Source organism: Lampetra planeri, chromosome 10, assembly GCF_965212315.1.
Source record: "Lampetra planeri chromosome 10, kcLamPlan1.2.h2, whole genome shotgun sequence".
Classification (NCBI taxonomy): domain Eukaryota; kingdom Metazoa; phylum Chordata; class Hyperoartia; order Petromyzontiformes; family Petromyzontidae; genus Lampetra; species Lampetra planeri.
The window spans coordinates 7,945,417-7,965,423 of NC_136116.1; the positions used below are offsets into that span (position 1 = coordinate 7,945,417).

The 20,007-nt window shown below is 47.8% G+C and overlaps 1 protein-coding gene across 2 annotated transcripts in view; it reads left to right on the forward strand.

The window, feature by feature from the left end:
* LOC144720958 (retinoic acid receptor alpha-A-like) overlaps positions 1-20,007 on the forward strand; it is an 84,047-nt gene that overhangs the window by 24,678 nt on the left and 39,362 nt on the right. Inside the window, exon 1 of one of the 2 annotated variants that reach the window (XM_078598163.1) lies at positions 7,602-7,853. The exons of the other annotated variant lie outside the window; for it this stretch is intronic. Within the exon in view, the coding sequence (XP_078454289.1) occupies positions 7,676-7,853 (178 nt within the window). The 5' untranslated portion in view covers positions 7,602-7,675. Of the gene's footprint in view, positions 1-7,601; positions 7,854-20,007 lie in introns of those variants that run through there. 2 annotated transcript variants of the gene reach the window in all.

Here is a 20,007-nt window from a genome sequence, read left to right on the forward strand (position 1 = left end):
CAACATACGAAACATTTGTAAAAATAAAATATTCCATTGCTTCTTCTGTGGACGCATTTTCAGTGGTGTGCATGCATCTGTACGAGATGTGTATAATAAGTATGTTTCAGGCATGACAAATATTTTGTATTTATGTATTATGTCTCATCGAAGATAGTACTCACATTTTATTGTGCCTCATCGAGTCATCCTAAGGCACAATAACATTTAATGTTTTTGTATTAGTTTCACTTTTTTTTTCTTCCAAAAAATACCTGGCACAATTTTTTGCAGAAGTCAAATAAAACAAGCCTATGTTAAGGCTCGTCTATCCCACACACCTGTTTAACTGGCACCGAATTCATGCAGCATGAAAATCGGATGCGCGTCTGACCGCTCGTTACAAATGCTAATGCGCCGGCGTTTAATTTTATGCAGTTTGCCCAACCGCACTGTGCATTGTCCTTTTTGTCTGTATTCTGCTCTAATAAGGCTGTCTTGCTCAGTTAATTGAGTTTTCTGAAGAATTTGAATCATTCCTTCCCTGGGGGTGGCCGTTTGGAAAGATTCCTCTGTACGCTCAAAGTGTTCCACTCTGGTCAGCCCCTCGAGCTAATTAATGTAATAGGGAGCGTCAGGCCGGGCTTTGCAAGGGCGATTGTTGGGAAGCGTTCAGAGCAAATGGCCATTAGTTGTCCTTAAGACTGGCTTCCACTGCGGCAAGGTTAATCTGTGGGGTAATTCTGCAAAGGAGGTTAAAGGAAGGAGAGTTGGGCATGAACTGGATGGGGGAGGCTCCGTGTCAAATAATATGGGCTAATATGGGCGGTAGGGATGCTGCTACCGTGCTGTAATGGTTCGCACTGTGGACTTTTAATCCAGAGGTCGCCGTTTGGATTCGATCTCCCGGCGTAGCACTTGAAACAGTGCACACGTTTCTTAAACGTCCTCTTCCGGCAGTGTAAATGGGTGCACCACAGTCGATCGGCAGTTCGCATGTAGTGGGGTAAAGTGTGGGTACTCCCACCTCTAGCCAAGATGTCTAGCCAGCATGGAAGAGTAGGCCAAGTACCCTCCAGAGTGGCGGCGAATGGGCTCGCACGCCGCACCATGAATCGGATCAACCCACTTCGATTCCTGGCCACGGCTGACATCAGCAATGAGTGAGATCTGAACCAGTCCTGTGCCCCCACATTTCACCGATCCACGCCGACCAGCGTGGTGAAGTATGAATGAGCAAGCAACCGCCAGACCTGACACGGTCTTCATCCGGCAGTGGTGGCTTGTAACAAGCAGCTCTTTTATGGCACACTGGTTTCGTGCTTGCTGGCAATCGTCACCGTAGTGTGACCCGGCTACGTCACCATTGTACTCTTTCTTTGCGAGAAGGTGTAAAACAGAACAGCAGTGATTTCACATGAAGAGAGGAGCCCCGTTAAAAGAGGACTGGAGCAGCGTTAAAGACTTGTTCAACAAGCGGACATCCTTGTGGTCAGACCGCACTGTAGCGTTTTTGTTTACTGAGACACGTCGAGCACAAAGGAAGGGAGCATTTGTAAAAATGCAGCATCAGGCCGATAAGGCTTCTTTTTTTAAAGTTCCGTGCAATAAGTCCGATGCACAAACAACATGTTAATTTGCACCCTTGCTTGTGATTTTAAAGACATTTGACAAACGTTTACTTCCCCTATATTATAGCTGACATTAACATGTTTTCATTTATTTCCCATCCACTGCTTGATGAAATCCTTGCGATGCCATGATCCATCTTGTGTCAATTAGGGGGTTTGTTTGGCCAAACTTCACCACACTGTTCATTGCGGGTTGTGGAAAAGGGTAGGGGTCAGGATTGAATCAGATTAGTTGATTTAGATTTGTTACACGCATGATGATGTTTAGCCAGTTGCCCGGATATTTTAGAAAGGGGAGCACAGCAGCAATAAAACAAGAGACAATAATGAGAGATCACTCACTGGTGACATTCGCCGGAACCAGGAATCAAACTCTGGTGGCAAGACACCGCCGCAGCTCATGATTGTCACTTATATTTATCTGTTACAGTAGTTTAACTAGCGTAACATTATTTTTTTTATAAACGTATTAAATAAGGTGGAGTGGTGGCATAGTGGCGAGCACACCTCTACTATGAACTTGGTAACCTCAGTTTGATTCTTGAACATGCCAAACATCGGTGATGTTGAGTGATATCTGAAGCGGTCCAAACTCCCGCGTCGACCACCATCCCTCCCCTTCCATTTTCACTCACCTGCACCACAGCTGACTTTGGCATGTAGAGTCCTTCGTCCAGCAGTGGATTGACAGAGGTTCTGCAATTTGCGTTAGTATTTACTGTCCTTAAAAATAACCGTAGTCGTAGAATAAAAAATAAACCAAAACATACCGGGGGCAATCGCTCTATTTAAAAAAAAAAAGCAGCTTTGTTGCATTCACGTTGTGACATTTTAAAATATCGAACCAGAATCAATACTTGCTGAGAAGTTACGCACGGCACTCATGCGCGATGATCCTGCGGTTCACTCAATGTGTCCCTCGTGACCGATGGTGCGGTGCTTGAGCTCGCCTCGCCATCACGCCGCCGCATGGCCCTTGGCTTGCTGTCTCCACCTATTGTCTTCATCTTTAACACAAACGTGCACAATCGCGGCTCGTTGGCAGATGGAATTTAGCGTGCGCCTGTCGTGAATGTGCGTTTAGAAAGGAAAAAAAGAAACTGGTATGAATTTTTACAATAAATGTCTGGGCTCTTTGTCAGTCCGCTAACAGATTAAGGCCACCACCCTCCCAATGCCATGGGAGCTGTTTGGCCAGATTTCAACACACTGGTTAGTGGTGTGGGTTGGTGAAGGAGGCCCTCAGGATTGGTACAGGTGTCATTCACCACCGATGTCAGCCGTGGATGAATCCATCGTACATCGCACAATCCACAAACCACTGCTTCTCCTTTGTGACCCCTATATCAATTATATAAACAGTATTTCGATAATTTAGCATTTTTTTCTCATTGTAAACCTAGGGTGAGTCATTTGAATTACAGACATGTATTTAAGTAGATATTTACACAGCATATACAAAAAACATTGGCGACTACACGTTGATTTTGCAACACAGGATCATGTATACACACTGGGGGGAGGGGGTGGGGGTTATTTATGAAGTGTATCAGTGGTGCAACTGCACCAGGTATCATGGACTTGACGGTCCCAGGTGCTGGTATATGAAGGATTGGGAGAATCGGATATGGAGCTCCATTTTATTCCTTACACCAGGGCCCATGTCAACAACGTTATGCCACTGTAAATACAAAGAACCCCGCATAGACTTACAGACTGTTGGGGCAAGTGCTGTTCGCGAGCACCTATGAAGGCCGGCTTTGTCTCCCTAGTGGTGACGTTTACACACTGCACCAGGTACTCATTTGAGGCTGAGTCGACCTAGGGGAGGCCCAGAACCGGTTCAGATAATCATCACTGGTGTTGGCCATGAGAAGGAAACGAACTCGGTTTGTTGGGTTCGTAGCGCAGTGCGCAAACCACTACACCACCGCTCACTGCATACACACACACATACAAGCGAAGGCACACGCATATGCACTTGCCCACAGAGGAGGCAAGAGCGGCATCTCATCTAAAATGTTATTTTCTTTCTTGTATGGCATATACCATTAAAACAATTACGTAAAATTGCACAACTGCACATTATTGACGTAAACATCATTACAAAAACCTCAAGTATAATATTAAGAAGTCTGAATGTATATGCCAGCAGGATTGTTTATCGAAATTATTTTCCCTATCCGAAATCTTGATGTGGGTGCACCGCCGCGTTCAGAGGCTGACATGGGGGGGACACCCCCCCTCCCCCACCGATCCTACAGACAGGATCACCACCGATCTGACAGACAGCTTCATCACTGCGTAGGTTTTGGCGGTTGTGCTGTGTACAGCCTCTACGAGATGTTTTTGGCTTGTACCGTGTGTTGTACGGCAGCATGTCCAATGTTTGGCTCCACGTGCTGGGAGCTTATTCAGAAGGTGTTGCCGTTTTGTGAGGTCGAAAGAAGTTCAATATACATACATACAGGTCACTTGTCTGTGTGATTTGGTGGGTACGTCGGGGGGTGTCTTGTGAACTCACGATCGCAACACGGATGTGCTCACACCCATACTCAATCACACACACACAATCATGATCGCACAAGTCAAAATCACACACGGACATGCTCGCTCACACATTCATGATCAGACACACAATCCCTGTAACACACGATCACACTCGCAATTTCATGATAACTCACGGTCGCACAAAAAATGACGATGCCCGCAATCGCACGCATATCCGCTCACACAATCTCAATCGCACACAGATGCTCACCAACAATCACGCGATTTAGCTCAGCCGCTCGGCTCCATCATGCTACTCCACCGCCACGGCGTCGATTCACCTCGACATTCGGTCGAGAGGGGGGGGGGAGAAGGGTCGTGGAGCAGGGGGGGGGGGGCGGTGGTGGTGGCAAACCCTAACAAAACCTTTTGGTAACGGTTAGATAATTTGTCTGGTGTCTCACCTCCCCCCCCCCTCCTCCTCCTCCCCCCGCCATCACGTCCCGCCGGTTCCAGGCATTTGGGAAACTCTGGGGAAGGTTGGGGGGGGGGGTCCGTTCCTTGCTAACCCCTTCCCCCCCCCGCGGATTTGACGCCACTGGCACTACGGCTGTAGCGGTCTCCCCGTGGGTGTGAGGTCCCTGAGCCCCGCGCTCGCGACCCTTTGTGTGCAGCACCATTATTACAAAGGTCTCGGCTGTGAATGTGCGGCCCTGCATTGTGTCAATGCTGGCTGATGTATGGCCTCCAGGTGGTGCCGAGACCCCTAGGCTTGCACGGCAACAAAGGCTTAATTTTTCACGTAACATTTTAATGTCCCCCCCCCATAATTGGATTCTTATGCGGGGCCAAGAGGAAGATCTTGGGCACTTCGCCTTGGGCTGTACATGCAGTCGGTCATATTAACTCAACGTCGCACTTTATGTATGTATCTCTGGCTAAACTTTGACTAAAGCCGAAACAATTAGCCCCAGAAGGGAACGGAGACCGTGTGCGATTTTTCTGGAGTTTGCCCCCTCACCCCCTTTTCTTTTACCTTAATTGCTCATCTGGCTATATGCATAGACTATTCCGCAGTCACGGCTGTGGCAGCGTGCCTTGTTAGGAATGAAGCATTTCTTTTCTTCATGCTAACCAAGCTCGATTGCTCAGCCGTACCAGAGGCTCGTCCCTAAATCTGGATTTTATGAATCATGCATTTCACTATTTCTCCTTTAATAGGGCTGCTGGTGATAATGGTGGCTGGGGAACGAGGAAAGGGGGGGGGGGTGTGAGAGTGCTACGGGTCTGCAGCGTGGGTTTGGCGCGGCGTGATCGGAGAAGCAGGTGTCTCTCCCCAGTTCACAAACAAATCGGGCGTTCTGAGACGGCAATTTTGAAACGCCGCTGACCCAAACAGGCGCGCTGACGGGGGCGTCTTGCGCCTGGTAATGATGACGTACGACTCGAGCAGTCTCATCTGGCCGACTCGGCCGCGCTGTAATTGCATTACGGCCCCTCCACCCCAAATTGATGCAGCTTGTCAGCCTCGTGGCCCTGCTGATGAGATCGCAAATTTTTTTTTTAAAGCAAGAACGTGGGAGATTCGCGAGAGAGAAAAAATAAATGTGGTCTCATATTTAGTTTTTTGCGTGGTCCATCCACGCGGGGGGTGGGCGGTCTGACCGCGGCATGGCTCTCAAACGCGACGCATTTTTGTGACGAAGGCGCCCTGCCTGAATAGACTCTCACTTCCACCCTTTGTTGCCGCAGTCCTGGCGAAAATGATTTATGATGCGTTTCCCAGACAACACGGCTCCCATATGAGCTGGCTGATTGATGTTAAAGAGATCGAGCTGTACCTATCACAGATAAGACTAAAATTGTCATTTGATTCGAGCCGTATTGACGAATGGGTTTGTGTGGAGAACAGAATTTGCTTGAGAGCAATCGATTCCATTTCAATCTAGCCCAGCTTCATTCGAGGGCTCACTTTTTTTACATCTTACGATTCCGCCGAATCGCAGTACAATAAAAAAAACTACCGTCGTCCGCGACTACAGCCAACCGGGCATTGCATTCGTGGCCTTTTTTTGGTGGATGCAAGGGGAACGGGGAAGGAAGAAGAAGAAAAAATCAAAACACATTTTGGGATTTAAAAATAAGAGACGGGGGAGCATTTTCTGATGGCACTGCCGGTCAAGACGCTAGCACGTGGAGTCGGGTGACGTCACAACTGCAGAGGTCACATGAAGGTTGGCAGCTCAGGGTGGTTCACTCAGAGTTCAGGCGCATGCATTAAGGGGCTGCAGCCATTCATGGCTCAGCTCTGGGGCAGTGGGTGGTGGCCTATACAACACCGGGATAGTCCACTCCGCTCCCAAAGCAGGGGGGTGACGGCGCAAATTGTTAACGGTAAATATAAGCCTATCGTTAATATTTCGTGCAAATTAATCGCAGCGGGGGGAGTAGTATTTGTCTACTAGCCGTGTGTGGCACTCTGTTTGATATCGGCAGGGATTAAATGTCTGGTAAGATTTTCTATTACTTTCAACCCCCCTTCGGAGGTGGGGTTCTGAAGCAGCTGGGGAATGGTTACTCAGATCAATTACAAGCTCTTAGGTTTGTTGTGAGCCATAACTCATGACTCTGTCGTGCGGAAGGAGGTGGGGGTGGGTGTGGGTGTTGCATGCAGCTCGGCTCAGACAGACCCAAGGCTGCACGAGTGTGGCTCTTGGCCGTGATTTTGTGTTGCCCGCTTCGTCTGCCATCTGCGGCTGAGTGAACGAATTTAGACTCGGGATTTCGCCCCCCACCTCTCTGTTTTTTTTTGTCTTTGTAAGTTTGTATTCCACTGTGAAATTTTTGCCCGCGTTTTTATCTCGCCAGAACGTGGGAGTTTTTTTGGGTTTAATTTCTGGGCGGCAAATTCATTCTTAGCCTATGTTGTTTAATGATAATCTATTTTGAGAGGGCATCGTATAAACTCGCAGTTTTTTTCTTTGCCCCGCGAGTTACTGATTGAGCTGGTGGGCGACCGCTCTGCGCGCAGCCGTAACTCATCTTTAGCGGCTCCAAATTCTGCAACTCAATCACAGCGGAGAACTTAGTGGGGGTTTTTGTTTTACAAAGGGCGGTAAGACACAGCGAGCTAGCTAGCTAGCTCATCGTTCTTCTAAAAAGGACCCAAGACAATGACCAATGTGGGACAATCAGCGGTGAATGCAAACGCATGACAAAAGTCCTCGCGATTCCCATTCAAACCGACCTCAACAAAGTCTACATTTCGCCTTTGATTAAAAAAAAAGAGAAAAGAGGAAAAAAACCCCTCCTCCTCGTCCTCCTCTCCCCACCAACCCAGCCCGTCGTCAATCCGTCGAGGTCAGCTCAAGAAACTTTCAAGAAAAGGCGGCGCTGCAAGTTTTCGTGAAAACAACTCCGGGAGGAGGACCCACGACCCCAACTTGTGCCGGTGTGGGGTGGGGTGGGTGGGGAGTGGTGGCCGCAGCCGCCGCCGCCGCAGCAGTGAAGCGTAGGAAGTGAAGTGAGCGGGCGAAGACGAAGAAGGAGGAGAAGGAGGAGAAGGGACAAGGGCCATGTACGACTGCATGGAGACGTTCCCGGGGCTGTCGGGGTCCCGGCAGCAGCACCTGCGGGAGCCGTGCGGCCCCGTGCCGCGTGCGTCGTGCATGATGCAGGCGCGCTCGCACCCGGCGTTCTTCAGCCCGCTGCCTTACCCAGACTGGGGCCCCGGCTCGCACGACAGAGCTCACTGTGAGTTGCTTTGGTGTGTGTGTGTGTGTGTTTGTAGCGGACAAAAACCGGTGACGATTGTCTCAATCGGTCCGTGGGCCTCCCCTAGGTCGACTCGGCCACAAATGTGTTGTATCCCACCGGTGGCGGTGCGTAAAAACGGAGACAAAGGTGGCCGGGAGTGGTGTGGCGGTGCCGGCCTTCGTAGGGTTTGCTACTCGCTGGCAGCGCTTGTCCCAATAGTCTGTTCAGGGTGTACGGGGAGGGGGGGGGTGGGGGACATCTATGTCCTGTGCACCTAGCCTGGCACAGACACTGTGGCGACGTCGAGTGGCTAATGGCGTCAGTTGTTGTGCGGGGAGCGGTGGTGCTGTGGTTATCGCACCGCTCGATGAACCCGGCCCGAGTTCGATTCCCAGCCACGGCCCGAGTTCGATTCCCAGCCACGGCTGCTAAACATCATTGGCGAGCGATAGCTGATAACTTGGTGGGGGGGGGGGGCTCTCATTAGCCGCAGTAACAACAAACAATTGCCGCTGTTTGCCACTCCACTGCTGGATGAATGGCTCTGCGTGCCACGTTCACCATGCTTCACGCGACCCGGTGCGGGTTGATGGACTACTGCGGGCTGCTTAGTTGTTTACAGTATTCGGGCATACGACGATTGTGTGTGCCTCTTGAGTTCTGGAAAGACAAAGGTGTCCGGGGAATTGTCGTGTCCACACCACCACCCCGACGCCTTGCGCATCCTCGTGCCCGGCCTTAACTTAGGGCGCTTGCAAACCAAGCACTCGCCTGCTTTATACATTGTGTGTTGGCTGTACGTGGTGGTGGTGGTGTGGGGTCTGTGTGGGTGCGAACGCACGGTTACAGGCACCGTGGGGGAGCACATTCGAGTTCGATTCCGGCTCACGGCCACCAAATACCAACGCGACGATTGTCCGTGAATCGGGGGCCCCCCCGAACCTCCTCCTCCACTCGGTCTCAAACGAGCACCTGGAGCGGCGTTTCAATCAAACAAACAAACGAACAACCCCCCCTCCATCGCCGGTGGGGTGAGACAAAGGCGGTCGGGCGTTGTGCCCTACCACCCCGCACATCCCCATCTCATCCCCATCTCGTGTACCGTGCTGGCTTTCATAGGTGTTGCCCCCCCCCCCACAACACTTGCCCCCATAAGTCCATCAAGGCCGTACGGGGGATCTTTGTCTTTATGTGCGCACATTGGCAAGATGCAATTCGCGAGCCACCCACCTCTTAGGCAGGCGGCCAGGACAACTGTGGGATGAATAAATGTGATTTTTGCTGTTCGGGGAAGGGTGTAACAGAGACGGCTTCGTTTGCATAATAATTTGCAATGTTGATGGATCGCAGACTTGTTGTTTTTCCTTTTTACCGGGCGACCGTGCGGGTTATTGTTTTGCATTTAATGAAAATGTAGTGGTGAAGCAGTGCACACAGTGCGCGGCTGTCAGAAGTGAACTTTGCTTCTAAAGAGGCCCATTTTTATGTAACAGTTTTGGTTTCCATCCAGCTGGAAAGAGGAGAAGGGGGTTTGCAACAATCTCGCGCAGCAGCTCTCCCATGTGTTTGTCACTGAAGCGACGTTGGCCGACGATTCGCTCCACGTGCTTCTTCAGGAACTTGAACAACACGCGGTATCAACCTGAAAACGCACTGGAAAATATTTTAGAACGCACCCGTAAACAAAATATATACGACGTGCCTTGTTCGTCTGGCTGATTGTTAGACGTTGCTTAATCTATATTTTACAATCTGATTATCCAGAGGGGGAGATGCCTTTGCGAGCAAATGTTTAGTTGTGCGTGTGTGTACATTTGTCCTAGAGGGGGTTGTATCTTCAGATCTGACAACACTGGGATCGGTATGCACCAACAGACTAAATGCATTATTGAGCGGCTTTTGTGGAGTTAATGTATAGTCCTGATAAGTTGTAATTGTGTAAGCGGTAATCTCACACATTCACACAGTTTATGTTGTATTATGGACTTGCAATATAGTATTATGGACTTTGTATGTGAACTGTATGACTTTACATTTCCTGTATGCACCTGCTGAGGAATATATTTACACATGCATGCGTACACAGACAAAGATCCCCCATGTAGCCTTAACAGACTGTTGGGGCAAGTGCTGTTAGCGATCACCTCTGAAGGCTGGCACGGCACACGCCCGGCCGCCTTTGTCCCTCGTGACGATGTTTACGCACCGCACCAGGTGCTCATTTGAGGCTGAGTCGACCTAGGGGAGGCCCAGGACCGGTTCAGATAATCGTTGCCGGTGTTGACCGTGAGCGGGAATCGAACTCTGGTCGCCAGGTTCGCAGCGCAGCGCGCTAACCGCTGCACCACCGCTCCCCACACCGACACCCACACACGCGCCAGGAGCCTGCAGAACCAGCCGGGCACAAAGCGAGAACAACAAAGCCACTCGAATGCATTGCGCAACATCGTGCTTTACAATTCACTCCGGTCAAACAGTTAAGAGCTACACATTGTAAGTGTTCTTTAGCAATAGATTTTGCGATTCATTGCTTGGCCAAAAGCTGCCATTCATATCATTGGCCTTTTGAAAAAGGCGTGCTGTTAGGCTGGTTGGGTTCGAGCTTACATCCTCCCAGGGTTGCACCGCGTGATACTCCGCGTGGAGTCCGATGTTTTCCCTTACGTGCTGGAAGCTTCAGTAACTGAACTGACTACGTTAGCCATGACCGGGAATCAATCTCAGGTTACCGGGGGTGAGTAGCGCGATGTGATAGCAGCCATTATGCCATTGCCCCACACACACAACCACAAAGACACACACATACCCTCAATTGCCTCGGTTGCTGATGAAGCTCTTAGCACGTGGAGCAAAAACGTCGGACATAATAAATGCGGTAACGACCCGAAAATACATCCGAGAGCTTTGCAGCACAACTGTGAAAAAGCTACGCAGTGAGTACGGTAACGTTGTCCAGAATTAAGCGCGGACAACACATCTGTTAAAACATCATCTCCTTGGTTATGGAATGGCCTAAAGAAAGAAAAAAAAACACCCACCCAAAGCCTTCGGTTGTGGGAAAGAAAGAAATGAAATATAAATGCCTTTGTCGTAATAACTGTGGAACTTTATTTATTTTTGGCCAGACCAGTGTTGACCGGGACACCCAAAGCACACTGTGTGCACATAAACACGGACATGATGGTATTGTAAGCAACCTCTACAAGCGAGGCTGAATTTTATACAAACCCTTGCTGCGCTTCTGTCTTGTACATATTTACTTCCACCCCCGTTCTCAGATTGCCTAGGTTCTGAAACAGACGCTTGCACGTGCTCTTACTGGTGTCTGCTTTACGTCGCCCTTCCGCGGAATGGATTTTGTGAGCATGTCCACATGCTGATTTCCACCAAAGCAAGCCTCTTCATCATCGGGGATGCTGCCGCATTGTTATGGTTAACACACTGGACTTGCGATCAACATATCGTCAGATCCATTTGATCTCCCGGCACGGCACTTAAAACAGTGATGCAAGTTTATTCAATCCCACCTCTTTCCAGCCAGCATTATAAATGCGAACGCCGCGTTCGAGTGGCAGGTCTTGTGTGGTGCGGTAAAGTGTGGGTACTACCGCCTCCATTTGGGACGTTTAGAGCGGCTCTTTTGAGTTCCTTCTAAGCAGCCGCCACTAGCAGTGTCTTGAACAAGTCATTGGAGAGCTGCACCTGTGCACAGTATTCAGTGACGCTGGATTATCAGGCAGTGTCCGTATGATCATCAGCCATTATCTCTACGCTGCTTCATGAAGGCCTCATGCCATTCGCTATCTCGCGGAAGGCTTTGCGCTGCCACAATCCATCTCACTTAGACTGCAAATTAACTGATCTCATCGCTCCATGTCTGTGGTGGTCATCCGCTGGGGCACATTCCGTCCTTTGGTTGCAATTCTACCACCAGTCTCATCCATTGGCTATAATTTCTTCTCACCCTCATGATGTGCCCTGCTCAAGCCCATTTAGATGTTCGTAAGTCAGTATGATGACGTTTCTGATTTTAATTTGGTCCCTGGTTCATGTGTCTCCCCCCCCCTTCTGTCCCAACCATGCATCCTTTACATATTTATTTATACACTGTACCTTTTGTTCCTCTTCGCCCTTTTGCAGTCTTTACGATGAATACGTTGTTTGATGCGTTTTGCTTGCATCCATATGGCACAAAAAAATACATTTACCGTGCTGAAATTATCCAAAACTTCCGAGTTTGATAATAACAACTGCAACCCAAAGCGTTCCCAAATGGATGCATTTTGAATCCTGGTTTTAAGAAAAGTGCGGGCATTTCAATGAACACGAGGGCGTGAGAAAAGAATTGCTCTCTGCAGAAACTGGTGTTTATCCAGCTGGTTATCATCGTGAATTTCCATCTTTTTAAGGCATCTGTTTTGTAAGATGATGTGACTTTTACATCTAGTGTTTCTCAAAGGCCTGTACTGTGTAGGCATGTGTTGTTTTAGGCGCTGAGACCAAGACCACAGCCTGTGTGGCGATCTGAATCTCACTTGTACATCTTGGAGAAAAGGCTTTAATGCATATTTTTACTGGTTACAGTGGGGGAAGAGATGGATAGAAGGATATATATGGGCAGGGCAGATGAATGAGATTGTACGTGGATGGGCGTATTAATTGATACGCGAGTCGATCTCTGAAAGTCAAATTGCGATTGTACGAAAACTTTTATTTACCACTTACCAACATCTAGTTTCAATATTAATCTCATCTGAATTGTTTAACTTGTGGATGAATATACATATATAAAAAAAAATACTTCCATGGTGAATATTATCGTCTTCTAAATGTGCACAACTTCGCTGTTGGTGCTGCGTGTAAAGATTGCTCAGATAGGAGTCACTGATTGAATAATGAAGCTGCACTCTAAATTTCGATTTAATTTTCGATTTAAAGCTTTCGTGACTGCAGGGATTTATCTTCTTGGTTCTTTCGGTAAAGTCACGTAGAATGGAAATAATAAAATAATAAAAATAAAACATAATAAAATAATTCTCACGACGTTTCGGCCACAACGCAAGCAGCCGTCCTCAGGTGGAGAGCAGGTCTGTCGAGTAGACAGAGCCGTCCTCAGGTGGAGAGCAGGTCTGTCTACTCGACAGACATGCTCTCCACCTGAGGACGGCTGCTTGCGTTGTGGCCGAAACGTCGTGAGAATAATTTTATTATGTTTTATTTTTATTATTTTATTATTTCCATTCTACGTGACTTTACCGAAAGAACCAAGAAGATGAAACTGCACTCGTTTGCAATTGGGAAAAAAAAAGGGAATAAAATTCAACCAGCGCCCAGTCGAGTAGTGATGAGTCACGAGAGCCCGTGCGTGTCCTTGCCAGAGCTGCTACTATAAGTTCCCCCATTATCAGCCACTTCGTTGAGTTATCATTCGTGTTAATTCTAGATTTGAAGCATTCGTGACTGCAAGGATTCATATTCTTAGGTTTTTTTTCCGGTAAAGTCACGTAGGTAAAAATGAAAGTTGAAATTAATAAAAGTAAAATAAAAATCACGACGTTTCGGAGGCAACACAAGCTTCCGTCTTCAGGTGGAACCGTAACAGCACGATTGCTGTATCAAGCAAGAGAAACTCCAAGAGACCCGTCCCTACATATATACTGGTTGAGGGTGGGAGGAGCCAAGGCAGGCACCTAGATCGGAGCTTTGTATTATTATTAAATGTGAGGTTGGTGCGGCTGAGGCCGCCGCTACGAATGGGCCTTTGTTGTGTAGACTGGTGTAGACTGGTTATCATTTGTGGCCAGGTCGCTTCTGAAAAATAGTAACTTCCCCCATGATCAGCCACTTCGTTGAGTTATCATTTGTGGCCAGGTTGCTTCTGAAAAATAGCTATATAGCTCAGTGGGTGTTAACCTGGTAAAATAAAAACTGGTTTAGTTTTCGAGTCGTGCCGATGCTATTTGCTTTTCTTGTTTATTGTTCTCGCTCTTCACTGCAACAGGGAAATCGCGTCGGTTTTCTGGCATTATTATTATTGATGCGTTTATATATTTACACGTGTTTACCCAGGGAAGTCTCACCGAGTCGCATGACTTGATGAGTTTTCCACAGCAGGGGGCGATGATTGCTATGTACAATACTGTTGATTTTAATTGAGTAATTATGCAGGTAATTTTTCAAATTTAGCAAAATATGGACCATGCCACACAGGCACACAATGACACCGTCTTGGGATCTTTAAAGTCCACCGTGAAGCAGATGGCATATAGTTAATGGCAGGGGAGTTTTGTCTTCCAAGCCCCGCATTTAGCGCTAATTAACGCCCATCTCTCACGTACTCCCTGCTCGCGATAGCACTCATTACAAAGTGCTTGTCACAAATGAACCACAATACCTTGCTGATCTTGTCAAGGAGCATAAACCATCACATGAACTTCGGTCATCCTTGCAATGGCTTTTGGCTAGCCATCGAACAAAGACGGCCACTGCATCGTGCACTTTCAAATGTGCTTCTGCAGCCGTCTGAAAAGCTCTTCCATCCGATATTAGGAAGCCAATGGTGCTATGCACTTTGAAATCTCGATTGAAAACTGATTTGTTCAGAACTGCTTTTTTTATTTAGTTGGGCTTCCCCCGCGCCTCCGATTAGCACGGTTGGCTATGTACAGTGCGAAAGAAGTTTTAACATACTCTTTGCAGTCACGAAAGCTTCAAATCTCGAAGTTTGAACATACATAGAAGGCTAAGTGGTTGCTGTATTCAAACCGTGAACCTCTGCAACAAGTGGCAAATGCGCTACCGCTTGGCCATGGCACCGGGATATTCGTGTCTCACACACACCGGTGCGCCGACTGCAGATGTCAATGCCATCTACACGCATTCTGATCTAACAAACGTTTACGTTGGGGAGAGATGATGCGTGGAGAGTGCGGCGTTTTCGGATGGGTGCTTGTGCCGTAGGCTGGAGCTGCAATGGAGAAGTCTGGGTTTAGAGCAGTGGCTTCGTTACTATCGAATGCAGATTGTGCAGCTGCAGTGGGGTCCTACCGGCCGAAGGGGCACAGGCACCAGGCTACAAAGAGGGCGGTAAATTGGACGGGGGCCCTCTTTTCATTCCTGACATCAGGGCTCATGCCAACCACCGCTATGCCATTGGTGGTGAGGCAGATGTTGCCAACATAGACTTTATTTAAACAAAGAAACCCCGTCAATTATGATTTCTCCATGTACAGGATAACTTTTTTGTCCTACGGCCCCTATTACCATCAACGCCTGCTATCCGTGGCAGCTGTAGGGTCTTGGAAAACTCCTGTTATCCGTGGCAGCTGTAGGGTCTTGGAAAACTCCTGCTATCCGTGGCAGCTGTAGGGTCTTGGAAAACTCCTGCTATCCGTGGCAGCTGTAGGGTCTTGGAAAACTCCTGTTATCCGTGGCAGCTGTAGGGTCTTGGAAAACTCCTGTTATCCGTGGCAGCTGTAGGGTCTTGGAAAACTCCTGCTATCCGTGGCAGCTGTAGGGTCTTGGAAAACTCCTGCTATCCGTGGCAGCTGTAGGGTCTTGGAAAACTCCTGCTATCCGTGGCAGCTGTAGGGTCTTGGAAAACTCCTGTTATCCGTGGCAGCTGTAGGGTCTTGGAAAACTCCTGTTATCCGTGGCAGCTGTAGGGTCTTGGAAAACTCCTGCTATCCGTGGCAGCTGTAGGGTCTTGGAAAACTCCTGCTATCCGTGGCAGCTGTAGGGTCTTGGAAAACTCCTGCTATCCGTGGCAGCTGTAGGGTCTTGGAAAACTCCTGCTATCCGTGGCAGCTGTAGGGTCTTGGAAAACTCCTGTTATCCGTGGCAGCTGTAGGGTCTTGGAAAACTCCTGTTATCCGTGGCAGCTGTAGGGTCTTGGAAAACTCCTGTTTTCCGTCACCCTATTTCTTCTTATTATCCGTGGTTATCCACATTTCTACCCACAATGCATAGCGACGCTGCTTTATTAAAACTCGTGATTTGGTTTTGTGGATAACAGGAGTCACATGCAAGATGCATCCTATTCGCATTTTATACCCCTAAAAGAGTTAAATTGTGGATAATCCTGCGGATAATAGAATCTGCGATTTCGGTCCCCATATCACTGCGGATAAAAATAGTTATCTTGTACAGTATATTTTTAGTTTTATATTACTTTTATTTGGCTTTCACTCCAGTGTTTTATTTCTAAATCAACTTCTCAATTGTGATCATTTAGATCACAATAGATTGTGATGTATGAATTCTTAAGCAGCTGACATAATATAGAATTACCTGTATTAAAATCAACTTATGTTGGACTCAATACACGAATTTGTGGAGTTAGGAGTTATACCATATTACATCGTACGTGTATAGAGAGAGTGTACATTTGGAAAATTTTAAGCACTTTTCATGGTGTAGGATTCTTTCATAATCATTGGCAATATTTCACCTCGTGGGATTTTTCTATGCATGCCTAAACAAATGAGAACCATGCTTGGGCTCGACGGATGTATCATGTTCGTGCCAGCTTAGGTGTTTTTTTAGGAAGGGTTCCAGATTTTTTTTTTTGCAACCGCATATTCGTCTGCATGGAGAAACCTAAGCGAAAAACGTCAACGCTCCTACGCAGAGTAAAGAGTTCTGCAATAAAGAAAAACTACACACACACAAAAATAATAACACTAAAACCACGCAGACATTCCAACACTCACTGTGCGTGACTCAACCAACAATAGAGGCCGGACACGGGCACAAAGACTGAGGACTGAGATCCCACATTAGCCTCTTACAAGCGAGTTTCTTTTCGCAAGCACCTTTTTCAGGCCAGGATGACACGCAAGGGAGAGGTTAGGCCAGGGCCGCATTGGCACGCGTGATCGTTTTTTGGGCAGCTCCACGATTTTGGATGTACGTTGCAGGCACTTGAAAAGTAAAAAACGTGGGTAATCATTGGTATAGTGACGAATTCAACTGATTATTCTGTGATTCTTCATTGACAGTGGCGCACAAGGACAAGTAACAAAATACTCGACACATTCATTGTATAACAGCTGATGCTTCGGGCAATGGTCCTTTTTCAACCATTACCTTTGTGCATGAACAAGCCATATTTTACCAACACTGTGTATCCTGCCATTATTCCTACAAGGTGACCTAATTTGCAAAACTACACCTTTGCGCCTCCAGTGCTGCAGTTGACACGCCACAGAGAAACACACACACACACACACCGGTTACTCATTTTACACCGAGTCAACCGAGTTGAGGCCCATGCTCGCTTCACATTGCAAAGTGATCCCGTGGTTGTGCATCACGGACAGGAATCGAACTCGTGTTGCCACGGTTTTTATTGCGTCGCACAGACATTTCAAACCGCTGCTCCCCCCGCCACCACCCCCGCTGACCTCTTCACGGTATGTATTTTGATTTTGCAAAAGCGGGTCATGTCGGTGGTCACTGGAGAGGTCCCTGGTGTTGGATTACCCCGGCGACCCCCCTCCGTGAGTGTTGTCACCTCCGCTAACGCTGATTGACAGGCCTGACCCTGTAACCGGCCCGGGTTGACGGGAAGTTCTGTCCAGCACTGATCCTGGAGGAGAGGGGGGGGCTCGGGTGTTAATTTAGTGAGCATTTCTTATTTAGCCATCGGCTCAGTCGAGAAGACTCTGTTAAATGAATGAGTGCTGTATTGCTTATTCAGTCTTAGTCGGGTGAACTCAGTGTTAATTTAGTGAGCATTTTTTTATTTAGTCATCGGCTCAGTCTAGTTGGCATCAACCCGTGGAGTGAGTCAAACCTTTTATCTGTGGATTTCGTTTAGTCATTCTTCTTAGTCTAGTCGAGGAAAACATCAAGCATTCCCTCCAATCTTGATTTGAAGCTTTCGTGACTGCAGGAATCCATACCCTTTGGTTCTTTCGGTAAAGTCACGTAGGTAGAAAAATGTAATAAAAATAATATCACGACGTTTCGATCGCAACACAAGCGGTCGTCCTCAGGCGGATAAAAATAATCCAGCAGTGGAACTGCTGAACCAGTGAGAGAGCTGTTACAGCTCTCTATTTTATTTTATTTTTCTACCTACGTGACTTTACTTAAAGAATCAAAGAGTAACCATTCCCTCCTTGTGATTTAATGTTGATGTGAATGGCATGCAAATCCCCACCACACAAAATATTATCAGGTCGGCCGATCCGTGAACGCAGCGTATCTCTTCATGCGTACATATGTAGCCAGTTAATATTTGTGGTCTTCCTCGGTGCACTGCTGTCTCGAATAACGTGACCAAAATTATCTTCGTCGGCGTTTTCACTCGGACCAGTTGATTTCGTCTCGTCACAGCCGGTCCTGCTTTGGTATCTAGTGGAAAGTCGTGGCCGTCATGCTCAATGATTTCCATCCACTAGCTCATCGTTGACGCCACGTGGCGGTGCCCGCTGCCCCGCGGGCCGTTCTCCGAGCCGGGGTCCGTGCCCCGCTATACCCGAGATCCGAATGGATACTCACGTCTCCTGACGTGAAGCCCGGAGCACAACTGCGGAAAAAAAATGTGTGAAAATTACAAAATGTTAATTTGAAGAAAAAGGGAAAAAAACCCCACAACACACGTCGTCCATAAATATGTTTGTTATAGCCAACGTCGTTGAGGAAGCTGACTCTGGTGGTGGTGCGATCGGACGTTACACGCTTTATCGTGCGGCCCCACCGGTCCCTGTCTCCCCGCCGCTCGCTCTCTCACTCGTGACTCTGTCGCCAGGTGTGCGTGTTTTTATTATGTCGTTGTTTGTTTTGGTTTAAGGCTGCAGCGACTCAAACGAGCAAAAAAAAAATAGCTTTTCACTTTTTAAAATCCCAAGCCGCAAGTCCTGCAACATTTTTTAAGTGATTGATTACGTGCAGTTTTTCCGGAGCATTAATTTCTCCGCGCATAACTCAGTGAGGTATTAACAATGCTCTTCTAATGTAAACGTGGGGTAAAACGTGTCGCTTGCCGTGGGCTATTGCTGCACTCTCCTTTTATTTTTTAAACGTTCCAAATGTGAGTGGGCATGTGCGCGTGTTTGTGTGTGTCATGGGAAGCGGTGTTGCAGGGGGTCAACGGTGCTGCGCTACGAACCTGGAAACCTGAGTTTGATTCCCACTCACGGCCGTCGACACCACTGATGATGATTATCTGACCCGGTCATGGGCCTCAACCTGGTGTGATGTGTAAATATCTCTACAAGGCAGACAAAGGTGGTCGGGCGTGATGCTGACCACTTCACCTCATGTGCCATTCCAGCCTTCGTAGTTGGTTGCTAACAGCACTTGCCCCAAAAGTCTGTTAAGGCTACACGGTGGATCGTTGTCTTGCGCGAGGGTGTTCTTCGCCCCACAGTGGCTGCTGCATAATTAATACGCATGTTAAAGTTTTATTTTGTGCACGCCGAAATTAAGCGGAGTACATTTTCCTTAAGTTGACGTGGGTCACGGCTGCATGGCAAATCGTACCTGGGGGCGTACAGACTTTGGGACAATTTAAATTGCGCGCAAAATTACCGCAATAAAGTGCTCATGTAATTTTCAGATGATTGTTGTTATGATGGTGTTAACGGACGATTCAATTATAAAAGCGGGGCAGGTGTTTGTGAATATGTATTTGTATATAACGTATTTTGCACTTTACATAGCCAACTGTGCTAATCGGAGGTGCGGGGGAAGGACAACAAACAAAACATAAATCAGTTTAAAGAAATTAGCTTTCAATCTAGATTTGAAAGTGCATAGCTCCACTGGCTTCCTCATATCGGATGGAAGAGCATTCCAGACGGCCGCAGAAGCGCATCTGAAAGCGTGCGAGGCAGTGGCCGTCTTTGTTGGACGGCTAGCCAAATGCCGTTGTGAGGATGACCGGAGTTTGTGTGATGGTTTATGTTCCTTGACGAGGTCAGCAAGGTATATTGTGGTTCAATTGTGGCAAGCACTTTGTAATGAGTGCTCTCGCGAGCAGGGAGTACGTGAGAGATGGGCGTTCATTAGCGCAAAATGCGAGGCTTGGAAGACAACAGCGACGGAAAAGCCACTTGTGCCAAGAGCAAAGTCCTGAACCCTACCGGCTAACACTCTAACATAATTACCTAAAATATTCAAATGTAATTACCGGTATGCACTT